Source organism: Vitis vinifera, chromosome 16, assembly GCF_030704535.1.
Source record: "Vitis vinifera cultivar Pinot Noir 40024 chromosome 16, ASM3070453v1".
In the NCBI taxonomy this organism is placed as follows: Eukaryota; Viridiplantae; Streptophyta; class Magnoliopsida; order Vitales; family Vitaceae; genus Vitis; species Vitis vinifera.
In genome coordinates this window covers 5773894-5792290 of record NC_081820.1, presented here as the reverse complement: position 1 = coordinate 5792290, position 18397 = coordinate 5773894, and the positions used below count along the sequence as shown (strand labels likewise).

General features: G+C 28.0%; 1 protein-coding gene across 1 annotated transcript; it reads right to left on the bottom strand.

Moving 5' to 3' along the window:
- Positions 1 to 1794: 1794 nt before the first annotated feature.
- Positions 1795 to 3148, bottom strand: LOC100254504 (ethylene-responsive transcription factor 5). The gene has a single exon (XM_002282145.5). It carries the CDS (start codon positions 2839 to 2841, stop codon positions 2113 to 2115), a length of 729 nt encoding a protein of 242 aa, XP_002282181.1. The 5' UTR covers positions 2842 to 3148; the 3' UTR covers positions 1795 to 2112.
- Positions 3149 to 18397: the final 15249 nt, after the last annotated feature.

Sequence of the window (18397 nt, the reverse complement as noted above, 5' to 3'; positions counted from 1 at the left end):
TTTTAAAATAAGTAATATAAAAATATAAAAAATTTGATAAAAATAAATTTATGATACATGGATATATATATCCCACCTCTTAACTTAAAATTAACATATCATATATAAAATTATGGATAATATATCTCACTATTTATCATATATTTGATTTAACATTGGATATAATAAGTGATAAGATAATTTATCCTCTCCCATTACCATTCAAAGATAGGATTATTATCCCTCTCTTATCCTATCTTATGTTATATATAATTAACCAAATAAAATCCATAAAAAAATAAGGAGGAATTAGTTTAATTCCTTCTATCATTCTCTCGACTCATTCACAAACAAAAAGGTTAGATTTAAATATATATAGACTAACCCATGTATTGTCTGAGGATGAAATCCTGAATCATGCTCTTATGGTTTATTAATCCAGATGGGATAAAAGTAAAATTCTATAATAGACAGTATTGGGTGGAAATTTATTTACTTTATTCCAACTTATTGTTTTCTAAATTTAAGAAAATAGAAGAAATTAAATCATGTAATCTATTCCCAACGCATATTCTTCTTCAGAATGGATGGGATGGAATCTGAAACCATGTCCTAATCTTACTTCTTGAGGAGGGATAGGATGAAATGGGAAACCATGTCCTAATCTATACGATAGTGCTCCAATCAAATGTTCTTTCATTCTATCTCAAATTCTCAATTATTGATTACTCCATTGACATGGTCCGGAGAGTCTTTAATCAGATAACCTCTTCCTCTTTATTTATTATTGTTATAGTCAAGTGACGTCATGGTACTAAGTTACTAACATCAAAGTCTATTTACCTTCCCCAAGTCATCCTTTTCTAAATTTTTTTAAATCCAAAATTTCTATATATCTTAACATGATCAAATAAAGATATATATATATATATAGATATATATATATATTTGACCAATTTCTTCCTTTTGTTTTTTATCATTGGGACCTAAACTTCCGTTGCTTTCTTTCATGGAAAAGAACTCAAATCCAGTTTCGGACTTATATTATTTTCTATGAGTTATGTTACCTATTTCGTATCATTCACTTCAATATTAATCTTTCTTATTCTTGTGGATCGGTCTATCTCGATTTATTTTCAAACGATAAGATTTGAAACACTTTTTTCTAGTTATTAATCTTTCTTATTCTTGTGGATCGGTCTATCTCGATTCATTTTCAAACGATAAGATTTGAAACACTTTTTTCTAGTTATCTCATCATTGGAATCAGAACCAAGCGATTGAGCTTTCCTTTTGACTCTTCACTTTATTAAAAAACTAATTGCCTCATTCCAAAAAACGAGTAGAAACTTTCACATCATTTTTAAGTGAAATAAAACAAAACAAACTAAAAGCAATATTCGTCATCGCCTAAGAATTATACATAAAATGTTTTATTGGGAATCACTCTCAAATAAATTATTAATTCATTTTCTTTTTTATATAGAATAAAAAAAATAAAATTGAAGTGATGATGTCATTATATATGTATAAAACCACTTTTAAAGGGCTAATAAAGTTAGTAAAGAATTAAAAAAAAAATTAAAACATCTTTTGAGTAGGGGTACAAACTTCTCCTTTTAAGAAGCTTAACCTTGAAGCTCACCCAAGGGCCATCCTAATTGAACTCTCATGACTATAATAATGTTAAGGCATCTCAAGTCATCGCATGGATAAGCCCTTCAGCTGCCTTACAGCGCTTATTTTCAGAATCCTTTCGTGTCCATCACTTCTTCAACCTTACCTTTCAAAAATCTTACGTATATGAAAAATCAATATATAAATAGAAAATTTTATATTAAAATATTAATCAACAAATTAATAAATGAACAAATATACATTGTTACAAGTACAACAAGCATCATCAAGCATATTATATTGGGGATACACAACCATGTTCCACGTGTGGTTTCCACGTGTATCTCTACTAACTTTACTGTTTTTTCCCCAATTTATTTTATTTTTTTATTTTTTTATATTTTTGGTTTTTTAAATAATTTGAATAAATCTTCTATTTCTAATTTACGCATCATCCAAGACTGTAGCGCCGTCAGATGGTTTTCGCTTTCTTGAACGCCGTTATAACGTTTCATCTCATGTCATCACAAGGGGTGATAACGGCGACAAAGGCGGCACGTTAAAAATACCATTCCCATCTGCACCATCCCAAACGGCCGTCCAGGATGACGGCGTTAAAGGACAAGCGACTGCCGTCGAAGTATTAGCCAACGTGACGTCCGAAACCGGCGACTCAACTATCTCTTCCTTCTTTATTACTTTGACCTCCACGGTCTCTCTGTCGTTCTTCTCAGTCTCTCTCAGCCTTTTCCGAACGCTGGGGTTCCGCTGCGAAGCCTCTGGTGGTGCTCCGGCTTCGAGAGGGAAGTTGAGGATCGCTTTGCTGCCGCGCATCCTGAAGGCCGCTCGGTCGTAGGCCCTGGCGGCCTCGACGGCGGTGTCGAAGGTGCCAAGCCAAACCCTAGACCCTCGGCGGTTGGGGTCGCGGATCTCAGCTGCGAATTTCCCCCAGGGGCGGCGGCGTACGCCTCTGTAGTGCCTCTCGTGGCCGGAATCAGCGGCGGTGGGCGGAGGGGAAGGGTGAGGAATCGCGATGCTGAGGGTGGGCTTACGACGGGCGAAATTGGGAGAGAAGGAGGAATTTGAGGATTGAGGAGAAGAAACGGGGGAGTTATGTGATGGAGCAGCATGAGAGAGAAGTTGAAGAAGGGGAGATGAAGTAGAAGCAGTAGTAGAGTCGGCAGAATCAGAGAGGAGGTGGTGGCGGATGTGGTGGAGCGCTGAAGATTGAGGAGATGAAGCCATGGGATGGAATTAGTGTTGGAGGAGAAAGGAGTGGAAAAGAGAGTGAGGGTGGGAAATATATTTATAGGTGGAGTAGGCAGTGGGGAAGTGAGGAGGGTTCAGGGGAGATTCGTGGATGGAGGGAAGAAGGGGAGGAAGGGCGTACGTAGGGGCCTTGGCTTGGACTTCCAACCAAACAGCCCCTGGGGCCTTAGCTTCCTGGGCCTTTCCGTCCTTATTCACTCTAGAGGGATGATCTTAACTTTGACCAGTTGATTATAGTGATGTTCATCTTAATTTTTTTCTCTCTAAATATTACTCATCAACAAATGATGGACAGATGACGGATTACTACTCCCACTCGCTCTCACCCTTCAAGAGTAATTTCCTTTTCTAAATATACTTTTTAAAGTATGATGAAAATATAAATTTTGATAATGAATATTTTAATGTAAAATATCACCAAGGATGAAAATATCGATTTTGACAATGAATATTTTAACATAAATATCATCAAGATGAAAATATCGATTTTGACAATAAATATTTTAACATAAAATATCAAGGATGAAAATATGGATTTTGATAATGGATATTTTATATTAAAATATCCATTGATATTTTTGAAAATAATATCAACATAAAATATATCGGATATTTTGACATAAAATATATCGGATATTTTGACTTAAAACATCGATGGATATTTTGACATAAAATATCAATATATATTTTGAAAACAAAAATTGATCAAATCTCATGAAAATATTAAAAAAAAAATCTAAAAAAATGATATAAGAAATAATAATAAACATTTTGATGTTATTTTGTTGAAGAAATTGATATAGGTATGAAACATATTTGTTATATTCAATAATAATATTATGTATCAATAAAGAATATAAATTTTGTAAGTGTATATTAATTATTAAGTTACATTAAATATTATTTGACACTAATATTATGATATTTGATTATAATATATCTAGTTTTAATATGTATATTAAATATTATGAATTGAAATATGTATAATATTTAATTAATATATAAATGATATAAAAAAGATTTGTTAGTTCATTATTTGAAATTTAAAAATAAAATAATTAAAATTAATTTATTTAGTAAAATATTTCTTTAATATTTTGTTTTTATGATTAATTTTATCGGTAAAATTTGCCAAAATTTCAATCCTTGTTTATAACTAAGAGTTCATTTGCACAAAATTTTTATTTATTATTTTAAAATAAAAAGAAATTTACATAAGATATGAGAACTTTTAGAAATTTATACTAAAAAGAAAATAATTTTAAAATTATTTAAAAGGATTAATATGTAAAAAAAAATTAATATCTCAAATTTTAAATATTTGAAAGTGATTTTTAAAAAATAATGCAAATCTGTATATTTTTTTTATTTTTATAAAATATGGTCTATTTTTATATAGAATTTATTACTATTTTTTATTTTAAAAATAAAAATTAAAAAGTTTATCAAACGGATACTAAGTTTTAGATTTTTCTTATTAATGCTGAAAATTTAAAATAATTTTCACAATTTTAATTTTAAAACCAAAATAAAAATAATAAAGAAAGCAGGAATCAAATGCATCCCAGGTTATATGTTTTCAGGAATTAATGCAAAAATTCTTTATTTGGAATTCAAAGTAGTGTCTTGCAATGATTTTAGGAAACGTTTTTCAAGTAGTCTCACTAAAAATACTTTGAATTTTAGAGTACGTTTAATAGTATTTTTACTCAAAATATTTTTAATGAAAATATTTCTCTGAAAGTATTAGAATATATTTAGTAATAATTTTAAAAAACGTTTTTATCATTTCTAATACTTGAATAATAAAAATTTTCAAGTATTAGAAAAGTTAAAAATGATTTTTTAAAATTACTATTAAACAGACTCTTAATAATGAGATAATCATCTATAAAGTATTTCTTCAAAAAACACTATAAATAATTTTTTAATATTAAAAGTGATTTTAAAATTTTTTAAAAATATTTTATAAATTTTGTCAAATACCTTTTTTTTTTTTTCAAAACCATTTTTTGCATACGGTATGAAAGACGCTTTCTAGAACCATTGCCAAACCTACTTTAATTGAATTTGGGTCCATACATATTAAGAAAATACATATGAAAATACATATGAAGGTCAAGAATGTGGAGTGTGGTGTTAGCCAAAATATGATTAGGACTAAAAACCACATCATTCAATGGCTTGAATGAATACTTGCGTTGGAGACTGATTAACTGACATCACAAATAAGACAAGAAGTGAGAGAATTGACAAAAATAATAATACAATATTATTAATGTAGAGAAAATATGATATCCCAAAACCAAGCTTCTATTCCCATTAATTATCATTACGGTGCCTTGAGGCTTGCGTGTTATCTCACCAACCGCCTTTCCACTGTTCTTCTCTTTTTTTAACTTCATGTTACGGGTTCCCATTCACCAAACCCTTTCAAACTAATCTTAATTATTCAAAACTCACTACCCATCAACCTTTGGCCACAAGCACACATGTTTGTCGTGGCTGTTCAAGTTGTCAAACCACCGCACACAAATGTCTTGATTTGTCATCCATCCAAAAAGTCTGATGCTCTTTCTCTTCTCGTTTCGGCTCTGTTCCATCCTCCTCCTTCAATCCCTTTCTTTGCCACTTGAGTGTCTTCAGTCTTCACGGACCCATGGACCACGTGGTTGTCGAAACAAACTTTTCCAGGCCCAAATAGCTAACCCTCTTTCCAACCCAATTAAAAAGCCAATTTAGATGCTTTAGACGTTGCTTTTACTTGAAATATTTTTAGTCAAAAGTATTCTTTAAAAGTGGTTTTAGAAAAATCACATATAAAGTGTTTCTCAAAAAACACTATAGAATCCGTGTGACAGTAATTATAGGAAGCGTTTATAGTTTTTTTGATATTTGAAATTTTTTATTATTTAATTGTGTTAGAAAGTTTAAAAACGTTTTCTAAAATTCATATTAAACTAATACGTTTGGTAGTGATTTTATGAAGGATTTCTAATTTTTTTTATCTTTCAAACATTAAAAATATTAGAAATATTTTCTAAAATTATTGTCAAATACCTTTTTTAAAATGATTTTTAGATTTTTAGAAATGTCTCCTAAATTTTGGCAAGTACCTAATTTTTTTTAAAGTATTTTTTAGATTAAAAACATTTCCTAAAATTATTATCAAACGCACTCTTAGTTGGTCTCAAACTCTTCCAAGCCCTTTACTAGGGTGATTAGTTAGTAGCTTGGTTCATTATAAATTAAGTTAGAATTCTTGCTGAGGGATTTCATCCAAGGCGTGGAGTTAACTGCCATGCCACATGCAAACTGTTATTAAACCTACCATAGTTTGCTTTAGTTAAACCCTTGCTTTTTACTCTTGGCCGAAAGTTTCATGGGTTAGATGTCAACAATGCCTTCATGCATGCATGATACACTCACCAAGGAAGTTTTCATGCAACAACTAGTTCTCTACCTAATCCTCAATCAAGGATCTTGTCCATGAGCTTTTCATTTAATATTAACAAGTTGGCCCAAGTCATGCATTGTACTATGTATTAATGAAAATATCGGTAATAACGGATATATTGATAGATATTTTGATATAAAATATTGGTTAACTTAAATTTGATCAAAACTTATAAAAATGTAAGAAAAAAAACCATTAGAAATGAAATTAGAAGTATAATAAACATTTTAGAGTTGTTTTATTGAAGAAATTGATATATATATATTTGATATAATTTATCATATTTGATATATATATTATATCTATCGATAAAAAATATAAATTTTATAAGTGTATAGTGATTATTAAATTACATCAAATATTATTCGATAATAATATTGTGATATTTGATTATAATATGTCTAATTTTAAAATATATTTAATATTAAAATTATGTTATATTTAATTAAATTGTATTAATTGATATAAAATCAATGATGATATAGATAAAATAAATTTAATATTTAATTAATATATTAATGATATAAAAAAAAATTTGAAGAAAATTATGATAATTTTTATATTTTTTATAATCAATTAAATGAAAATTTTACATTTTATTATAAAATAATTTGTTTTTCAAAATATTCTTTTAATATTTTGTTTATATGATAACCTTTAATCTTTATACATTTGGTGCCTCCTTATATTTGTAAAGGGCTGAGTTTGCCCAATGGTAGGTCAAGTTGCACATTGAATGTTTTGACTGGGGTTCAAGTCCACTTGCCCCATGTTGCCCACCTAGTTTGCCCACTTTGCCCACCGAGGATTAATTTTCTAGGACACAAGCCCACTAATCAAAGGTCAAAAGGTGCATTTCTGTGAAAGTTTTTTTCTACAATTATGTTTCATTATTGGAAAGTATGTAGTAAGAAAAAAAAAAAATCAAAAAAAGGGTTTTCTCGCATTTAATTTTACTATGAAAAATATGAAAGAAAGTCAAATATAATTAAAATTAATTAGAAATTTATAAATTTTTTAAATTATTTAATTTTTATATCAAAAAATTAAAATAAGTGAATTAAATGACTTTGAAGTGACATAAAAATTATTCATCGACTTTAAATCCATTTTTTTTTTATTTGCTTTCATTTTATCCTCTACTTTTTATTTTTATTTTCTTTTCCTTACATTTTTTCTCAAAATCTTTAGGAACCAAACATATCCTACCATGTTCAAACAGCTCTTGTAGTAAAATCTGTCGAGTCTCTTAGTTGTATTCTTGAGATGATGAGTTACCATATCAAGTATTAGGATATTTCCACCAGCTCCATTATGTAGAAGTTGGTAAGAAGTTGTATTATCATTTTTCATGGTAATGGGAGGATTTTCCCATGATTTTTCTTGCCTCCTTTAGAAGAGTTTTTGCACTTTATATTTTGGTGCCACGTTATTGATACTTTTCTATGGATACTATTGAATCATTAGTAATTTTATTGTTAGCTTGCTAGCTTATTTTGCTATGGATACTATTGAATTATTACTACTTTTATTGTTACCTTGATAGCTTTGTCCGAAGACTTTGATTGATCACTTGAATTGGAGTAAGCTAGAGCAAGTTTTTGAACATTTGGTTGAGATAGATAGGATGATAAATATGAACAAAAAGGTCATGACAAGTCCAAGGTTAAAATTAGGTGTTTCCATTATAGTAAAGAGGGGCATATAAAAAAGAATTGTCGTATCAAGAAAAAGGAACAAAAAGGATAGAGTTAGAAGAAAAGAAGATGATAAGAACACCAAAGTTGCGGTATCTAAGAGTGTGAAGTATTAGTACTTTTAATTTATGAATGTTTGCATATGAGAGATCAAGGAGTTGAGGGGATTGTAAACATGTGAATGCCTAAGATGATATTCCCTACTTGGAGTTTCTAACTTCAAAATTGAAGATTTTAATGTAGTTAAGAAAGAAATTCAACTACTCTAAGATTATAGGCAATGACGGAATTAGAAATAAGTTGAGGAGGACAAGAATACTAATTTATTTTCTAGGGGGCAAAAAGGAGCAAAAATCAATTAGATAGTTGAGTGGTAACCAACTTTCCTCCTAAACTGAAAGGATATGGTTCCTCCTATACCAAAGGGTAATGGTTCAAACCCCCTTGGAAGAACCTTTTTTTTCCCCAAATTTCAAGGACGTCATCCCCCGTTAAGCAACAATGTATAATGTAGGTGACATTAAGAGATGTGAGGCATGTACCACATCTGCATTTTGTACTAGAAAAACAAGGATGTGAAAATAACTTCGATAATGGAAAATGGAATCTTCGTAAGGGCTTAGTATTAGGTGGTGTTTGTTTTTTTTAGCTTTTTGTTGAAAGCAATTTGTTTTTAGAATTTATGTGGTTTGTTTTTCTATTTTTTCATGACTTATTATAAACTTTTTACTAAATAGAAAAAGTCAAAATCTGTAGTTTTTTCTAAATAGAAAAAATAACATATTGGTTTTTTTTTTACTTTTTAATACTTAATAGAAATAAATTACTACAAAAACAAACAACCTAATATTTAACACTATTAAGCACTAATATTCTATTTAGAATTAAGTAAAAAACAAACATCACCTTAGTCTCTAAAGAAGAAATGTGCTATACTCTATATAAAACCCAAGGAAACATTTGCAAGAATGAGTTGAGTGCTATAGAGGAGTCCTCTATAGAGTCATGACATATTATTTAGAAACTATGAATAATTGTCGTAATGGATACCTTCCCCATATTTTAGTAATTTTTTGGTAAGAACGTGTCATATCTTGGAAAAACTTCCATCTTTCTCATGTGAGTTATATTAAACAACTTTCAGATCCATTGAATTGTATGTTGTCATGAACCAAAAGTCATACAAATAAAAAACATTTATGCTTTGGCATAAATGCCCAGATCCAAGATTATTCATGGTATGTTGTATCATCAACAATTATTATGGGCATCCTTTAAAGAACCAAAAAATTATGGTGCCTAATGATTGTAATTATATTGTCTGCTTACAAGACAAATTAATTATTAGACTATTTTTAACAAGATTGTATCCAAATTTGCAATCTTTCAAGAATGCATTCAAGGGACATTTGTGGGCCTATTGACCTTTCTAGTGGATTTTTTTATTATTTTATTATTTTAATTGATGCTTCAAATCGGTGATCTCATGTTTATCTTTTTTCAACTTGTTATGTTGCTTTCAACATATTAGTCATTGAAAGAATCTTGTCAAGCATCGATAATTGTTTACTAGACCCTTACTTTTAGTGCTCTTGAAAAGTTTATAATTACGAAAGGGTTAACATAAATAACTAATGAGTCCCAACTTGATAAACAAGTAACCCATAAGGTATAAATTAAACAATTGTCTCTTAAAAAGTATCGATACCTAAAATTAAAGACATTTTAATAAGTCAAATACATATGGGAGAAACATAATACTATAATAATACTATTATTGATGATATATTTCTCTTTCCAAATGATTCTAAACATCATAAAAAATAAAAATATTAAGATCCACCAATAATGGATGATTTTTGAAATAGAAATTAAATTACAAGCCAAAATGAAAAAAAGCAATCCAAACAAAGCTAAATTCATTAGCAAAATGAGAGATATTTGGATTTGTAGTTTAAAACATTTGAAAGCATAAAGTCTATTAGATATAACTGAGTCTTTCTATGAAAATATAATGAGAATAATGAAATCATGATATGCAAAGTACGTCTTGTTGCTCAAGGTTTCTCCCAAAGACCTAAAATAAATTATAAGGAATTGTATTCCCTTATAATTGATGCAATCACATTTTAAAACTTTAATAGTCTCTGAAGGATAGATATGTCTCTCATAAATGTTACAATTTATTTATATTAATCTATTACACCAAATATACACGAAAATCCTTGAAAGATTCAAATTGTCTCAAGTAACTAATTTAAAACCTCATAACATGTATTCAAACAAACAACAATAATCTCCATATGAATTAAGGTAAACTAGTCGCAATACAACACTATGAAGTGCAATTTCTATTAAAGACAATCTAATTATATTATATGAAGACATTATCACATGTATTGCACAAAACTAAGAAGGATATAGTATAATTATGTCATCCTATGAATATTATGAGAGGATGTTATCATCTTGTACTCTTATTTTCTTTGTTTAAGTTTTGTCCTAGTAGATTTTACTAATGAAGCTTTTAATGAAATAGTTCTAGCAATCCATGTTTAACTAATTTTTTCATAGAGAATGTTTAAACTTATGTCGGTAATTATGAACTACCATATAACCATCTCTTTAAAAACTTGCATATAAAGTTTCAAGTTTAAACATAGGAAAAGTTAGGTCTTATTCAAAAAAAAAAAAAAAATGTGGTAACTTGATGGATACTTTTAAAAATAATTATACATATATGAAAAATAATTAAAAATAAAACACCAAATATAAAAATAATTTTTAAAATATATTTAAAAATACTAAAAATACGTTAAAAATATTTCAAGCACTCAAACAAACTTTTATCCTACAAAATATTAGAAAATAGTTTTAAAAAACTATTATAAAAAATTGTTTTCCAAAAGAGTTAGCATGACATTAGATTTACAATTTTGGAAATTATTTCATCTTTTTTAATAGGTAAATTCAAAATTATTTTTTATCAATTTTTTTATATTATAGTAGTTTATTAATAACTTTATATTTTTTAAAATAAAAATAAAAACAATTAAAAAGTAAAAATAAAGTCTTCGAAAATTGTTTGCAATATTTTTTAAATAAAAGGATAACATAAATTAAAATTAAAAATTAAAAACTAAACTAAAATATAATGATAATTATCCAAAAGAAAAAAACGTCAAATCAGCCCCCACCGCCAAAATTTGGTCTCATCCATGGGCATCAAAACTATTATAAAAAATTGTTTTTGAAAAGAGTTACTATGACCTTGGATTTACAATTTCAAAAATTATTTCATCGTTTTTAATCGGTAAATTTTTAATAGTTCCCTTATAGTTTCATTTCTTCCTTGTTGTTTTCTTTATTTTTAATAAAAAAATATTTTTTATCAATATTTTTTTTATTATAGTAGTTTATTAATAACTTTATATTTTTTTTAAAAAATAAAAACAATTAAAATGAAAAAATGTAATTAAAAAGTAAAAATAAAGTCTTCGAAAATTGTTTGCAATATTTTTTAAATAAAAGGATAACATAAATTAAAATTAAAAATTAAAAATTAAAACAAAAAAAGCGTCAAATCAGGCCCTCACCGCCAAGATTCGGTCTCATCCATCGGCATCAAATGCTTTGCTTTCCGAAATTTCGTGAATTTCGACGAAATTTACCTAAAATTTGAATTTTATATTGACCAAGACCCAACTGAAAATGAAAACACCAAACATGGTACATTCAATATGAATCAAGACTATACAATTATCTCAGTCTACACCCAATCATTGTTATTATTAGGTTAATTTTGACTATCCGATGATGATATTTGAGCACGTTTTCAAAGAGTATGAATTAACCCAAAACCCAAGACACATGCTTATACTTTCCCATTCAAACAATCCCACATCATTCCTGGGGTCATATCATGCCAATTTCAGTCAAAATTTCCTGCCAAATATAAGATACATATTGTCAAAGACTCAAAATCTTAGTAAATTCTGGGATGCTTCTTCTATAGGCATGGAAACAAGTTTATTCTATGATTTGACCGATTGATATCCTAGAGGTCACATTAATTTTCACCTTGCCCAAATGCTTGGATATATTAGACATTAATTTTAATATTTACTTTGATTGCTAAGCAAGTAAACGTCACAATGAGTGATTGAGAAGTAAAGCATGTGATATACAAACTGAATTCACTTGAATTGAATCAAAGAAATAAAATTTAATTAGAGAAGAAGAAAGAAACAAGAATAAGAAAATGGGGAAAAGGTAGGTTTTGACTCAACTTTCATAAATCAGTATTATCTTCATCTATTTAAAAATATTTTAAAATACGTATAGTTTTTTACAAGTTAGATAATAATTTCCTAAAATGATCTTTTACTTTTCTTTATTATTTGAACTAAACATAACTTTAAATTCAGATTCTTGATAGTGCATTTGTATACAATTTTGTCTCCTATTTCTTAAAAGCTTTTCCGAATGCAATCTTGAAAATTCTTAGTTAATTCTTAAAAATTTTCCTAAAGCTATGTTGAAAAAGCTTAAATATTACTGAATGTATCATATTATTATTATATATAATGAAAACACTTCTATCTTGATATATGAAATTAGCTAGAGAAAGGGGAACGGGAGCGAAGTTGAATGGAAAGTTTAAGTAATTAATTATTCCTAAAATTAAAATTTTCATTCCACTTAATTAATATATTGATATCAATAATGATAAAGTGTTCATGTCATGCACAAGTATTAACGTAAAGGTTTTTCCAATCAAGTTTTAATGATTATAAAGCAAAGTTAAGTTTACTAACATTTTAAATCAAGTGAAGTTTTTAGGTTTCAATTAAAAATTAAAGAAAAAAAAACTCAAGTAACCTTGAAAGAAAATCAATTATTTGAAAATTTGGATCCCTTAAAGACTTTAAGTGTCTAAGAAATAAATAAGTTGGTATTCTACCGTGCACGTACGCCTAAAACTCCTTTCATACACTTCAAAGTTAATTTCTTTATCTATACTTAAGCTTAAAAATGTTGTTTCACCATGAATTGGGAGAAGTCTTTGTTTTTTTTCAAAACCTTGAGCCTAGTTCTTTCTAAATTAATTTTAAAAAGTTTTTAAATGGGTTACACAAGTTTCTAGAAGGTTGGAACCTTAAACAAGAAGTTTTTATACACTTTTAGGTATAACTACTTGAGAATAACTTAAATCATTTGAGGACCAACTAAGGGTGCACAAAAAATTTCCCTCTCTTCTACTAGTTAGCGCGTTGCTAGTTGAGATTTGATTAAGGGTCAATCAAACCCCAAAGGCACCAATGTTTACCTACAGAACATTAACGACAACTACTCAACTAATTGAGTTGAAACTCGATTGACTAAAGGTACTTTTTTGTATTTTTGGGGTGTTCAAAGTTGTTTTTTATAAATTAAAGAACACTAATGCATTTATTGATAAGAGCACTTGCATTGAATTGAAAAATACTTACTTCCTCACTTTCAAAGCTCTACATTCAAGTGCATTCATTTCAAACTTGCAAATTCTTTTAGTGCACCACAAAATCTATCCTAGCTTTTCTTGTATAGTGAGTTAAGTTCATTCTAAGGTTAGAAACATTGAATTCATTTCTTATCTACTCATTTTGAGGAGAAAAAAAAAACTTCAAGTTGTGTGCATACTTGAAGAAAGTGTGAAGGACCATTGGAGCCTTGCAATCCGAGTATAAAAAGGTTAAAGACTTGAACCTTGTAATCTTGGTATTAGTGCAATCCTCACTCGGTTAGGAGTATAAGGAACTCAGACATGGGTGGATTGTTGAACCACTATAAAAGAGATTGCACTTTCTTTTTCCCGATTTGTAACTCTTTCATTATCTTGCTTATTACAATTTGTCTCTTTACATTTAATGAAATATTTATCAAAAAGTTTTTAACACATAATTCACCCCTCTTTGATAATTTTCTTTACTCAATTAGCCATTTTTCACAACAAGATTTTCGATTACACAATTTAGATAATGGATTTAATGTGTAAAAATCACCTAAAAACTTTTAGGTTTATAAAACTATGGTTGATCTATCAACAACAAATAATCGTCTAATTATGAAAAAAATACATAGATTTACTTGATCAAATATTCCTACTCTTTAGGATCTTATGTCCTTATACTCTTTTTTTATATGTTTGATGCAACACTATAGTGCTTCTTGGAGGATCCCTCAAAGCCTTTATTGAGATTTAAAATACTGAAAATCTTCAACCCTCTTGATAGCTGAAAACTGCCTTTCAAGAGTGGTCTTGAAAGATTTGAAGATATAGTTTAGGGTTTTAAGAATAACTATTCTTTCTTATGCACCCAATTTTTATCAAACATGCCTTTTTTTAATTTGAATAACCTTAGCACTTAAATTATGAAGAGTTTTGATTTTCTAAACTTATCAAAAATGAATTTTAGAAATAAAAATGGAATAAAATCGCTAAACAGGAAGGTCCAACATTTGAATGCCTCATGAGGAATGTTAGAACGCTGGAAGGGACACTTGAACTTCCTTAAGAATGTTTGAACGTCTCTCAAGGTGTTTGAACTCCGTAGAGGGGTGTTTAAACTCTCCTCTAGGCATTTGAATGCTCTTCCCCTTTTTATCAAGATATTGTTTTTCACTTTTTGAGTTTTCTCTATAATAAACATCTCAAAAATATATTTTAGCCATTCTTTTAGCTCTAACAACATTAAATTCATACATAACTCAAAAATCACCAACTTTAAAATGGTCTAAAGTCAACTATGAAGTGGTTCGAAGTTGAATAATAGCAACAAGATCTAAGAAAGTATACCGCATCCTATTTAGTAAAAAATGAAACAAAATTGCCAACTAAACCTAATACAATCTCATCCTTTGACAATTTGTGACAAAATAAATCAATAAAATAATGTCCCTTATAACTCTCATAAAACCTCAATGAACCTAAGTCTAAGTTTTTCTTAACCATTTATAACATAGTTCAACTAGTAATTTGTACGAACTTAAAAAACAAACTCGTGAAACACAAAGTGTGACAAATAATATGATAGAAATATTGCAAGGAGTAATCAATTAATTTAAGAAGGTAAAATGTAGCGATGAATAATTTGCCTATATGCCAACAATAACAAATGATACTCCATTTTTTCTCATAAAATTGACAAATATAAGAAAATTAAGCATGATAAAGCAAATAAAGAGAAATTAATACATGAAATATCTGTATAATAAAAACATGAAAAGTAATCATATCCAAATACAAGTCAAAATGAACAAAGAGTAATAACAAAAAATAGATAAGTATGAGAACTCAGTCCTAGTTGTACAATGACCCATGACCTTACAATAATCAAACTAACATTCATGCTTTGAAGTCATATCTTCATAGCATCAACATATGATGTTGTCTTCTCATCTAACAAGAGTAATCCCTACATTATCTCCATTATAGATGGATCACTAGATAGTATAGAAGCAACTAGAGGGTCAATAGAAGGTGTGGCTTTAGAATATTCTTGGCATGACCAACCATTCCCTTTACATTAGGTACAATCCTATGATATTGTGAAGATCCTAGAGTATCAATCCCCTACTTAATCGCTCAAAATCAAGTTCAACATGAAATAAACTACAAGAGATGATAATAGGAAAAGGAAGGCTATCCATCTACATATATAGCTTTAAGAATAATCCATTCTATGTCTGTCTCTCTTCTAGTAAGGGCATAGTGAACAAACTAATATATAGAATGCCTAATCTAAAGCTATAGAACACCACCCTCCCCAACCCTCTCCACACACACACACAAATATATATATATATAACACAATATTAACCATATGACATGATTTGTTTAATTTTTTTTAACATAAGAGTCTTATTTCTTAGCTCCTAATTCTCTTTCCTTCCAATGCGGCAACAAGGTTAGGCCTTTAGACTCTTCCTATTGCCAATACACACACACATCAAATGTATGAATAAAATAGGAATTAGTTAAAAAAATATGAATACAAATGTTGGGAGATGCATGGGCTTCTCTTAGATATAAGGTAAGGTATGCTAATAACAAATACGATTTTTGAAAGTATATATTCAATATTCACATAAGATTTAATTTAAAAAAAATAAATTTTAATTAAAATAATATATGTATGATAAAATTAATAGCATCGATCAAGTATAAATTAACATTAGTGTCAAACATAAATTAATGTAAATAGGAATTTTATTTCATTGAAAATATGTTATATTTCAATATTTAAAATTAAAATAGATGAAATTTTATCAAAAAAATGTGTATATTAAAAAGTCTAACTTTAAATTATTCAAATTTTTGTTATTCAATCTATATTTATCTAATTTTCTATTAATATTATCTTAATTCGTTTAATATATTTATATTCATTTATTTGAAAAAAAATCAATAATATTATAAATTTTATTAAAATATTTCTATTACTTTTTCATAACAAAAATTAAATTATTCAAAAATTTTAAAAGTATTTTTATTGGAAAGTTTCATTAACAAATTTGCTTGAATTTTTTTGTTGTGAATATATTAAAATTATTAAAATTATTGCATTTATCTTATAAAATGAATTTTCATTTAATATTTTCATTTTATGAAATATTAAAAACTTATTTTATTATTTTTAATATTTTAGTGATTTTTTAATTATTTTATCTTTTTAATATTTAAAAATAAAGAATTTAAAAAATCTAATTATACTTTTTTAAAGATAAAATTTGATGTATAAATGTGGAAAAAAAATAAAAATAAAGGATAATATAAAGTAAAAGATAATATAAAACAAAAATAAAAATCGGCGATTTATCAGGAAAGGCTGACGTGGCATGCTTAAGCTCCGCCTATATTTTTGTTTTAGCGATAAAAGGCCGATTATTTCGCGATTTGATCGGTAGTATCGCCGATTTTCGGCCCAACTGACTATCCCCCGTTTTTCCTTTAATGGCCGCCGATAACGATAACCGAAAAAATGGTTAAAGGGTGGTCCCGACACTTTCAGGAAAATAAACAGGGTGGGCCCACTCTGCTTCTTTGAATAGAAATGAGAGAAAAAGTCAAAAAGGGTGGGCCCGTGGGTTGGGCCTGTTTGAGGTAGAATATGGGAAAAGAGAATTTTCAGAAAGAGCGGCTCGGCTCTATGCGTTGGAAGTCAGAAGAGACAAAAAAAAAAGAAAAAAAAAAAAAGGTGGCGGTCCAATAAATCGATGTAATTAATCGGTGTAATTAATATCAATTCAAACAAAAAGCAGTTTACTTTTTGAATTGATCGGCTACGGTCCAATAAATCGACGCAATCCGATTTTAAAAATATTGTTTTAGATAATATTATTATTTTTAAAATAGTGAACACACGTGATAGTATATGAATATAATTAATTTTATCATACCTATCTACTTTTCAAAGCTTTTCTCAACGACTAAGAAATGCAATCAATAATGAGTTTCTTTTTGATAATCATTCTAAAAAGTTATTTTAACTTCAAAAATATTTTTGAAAAAAAATATTAGATGTTTAAAAATATTTAGAAAATATTTTTAAAATTCTGAAAAATAATTTATAATATTAGAAAATAATTTATATATAAACAATAAGGATTAATTTGTGAATTTTTATAATTTAAATGGAAAGACTGGAATTGAAAGTGAAATTGAGTAAAAACGGTTGCAGGCAAAGCAAGATGATGGTACAAGACTTGCTTTGTCAACCCACAAGCAGTCATGCTTTTTAATACAAGCCCAAGCCCAAGCCCCAGCCCAAGCCCACAAGCCCAAAGAACGACTAGTCAACTTATACAGTTATATGTTTCAGCAGTTGGAAGTATTAGGATGATTCCTATTTAGTATTGGAATATCCATTCATTATGGCCTGGTTTATGGAAGATGGTAAGGATATAAAATAAAAGGGAAAAGTGGAAGGAAAGAAAAATGTTCGGAAAAATATGAAGAAAAATGCGAGGAAAAGAAAATAGAGAAGAAAAGTGAAAGAAAAATAAAAACTAAATTTAAAATCAATGCATTATTTTATATGTTATTTTAAATTTATTTTATTTATTTTTCATTTTTATTATAAAGATTAAATAATTTAAAAATATATACATTTTTAATTAATTTTAGTACAAATTTTTTTCTTGTTTAGTTGTTTATAGAAAAGTTAAGCGAGAAAAGAATCATTTTCCTTTGTTTGGTGTTTAGAGGAAAAACCAAAGAAAACAAAATCAATATAAAAAATAACCTACAACATAGATTTTCCTTATTCTTGTAAAACTAATTAATAAAAGATTTTGTAGATTTTTCAAATATTTTTATCATATTAGTTGGAAAGTA

What these genes read in the sequence shown, in the direction of transcription:
- LOC100254504 (XM_002282145.5), bottom strand. Translation starts at nt 2,841, where the DNA reads ATGGCTTCATCTCCTCAATCTTCAGCGCTCCACCACATCCGCCACCAC.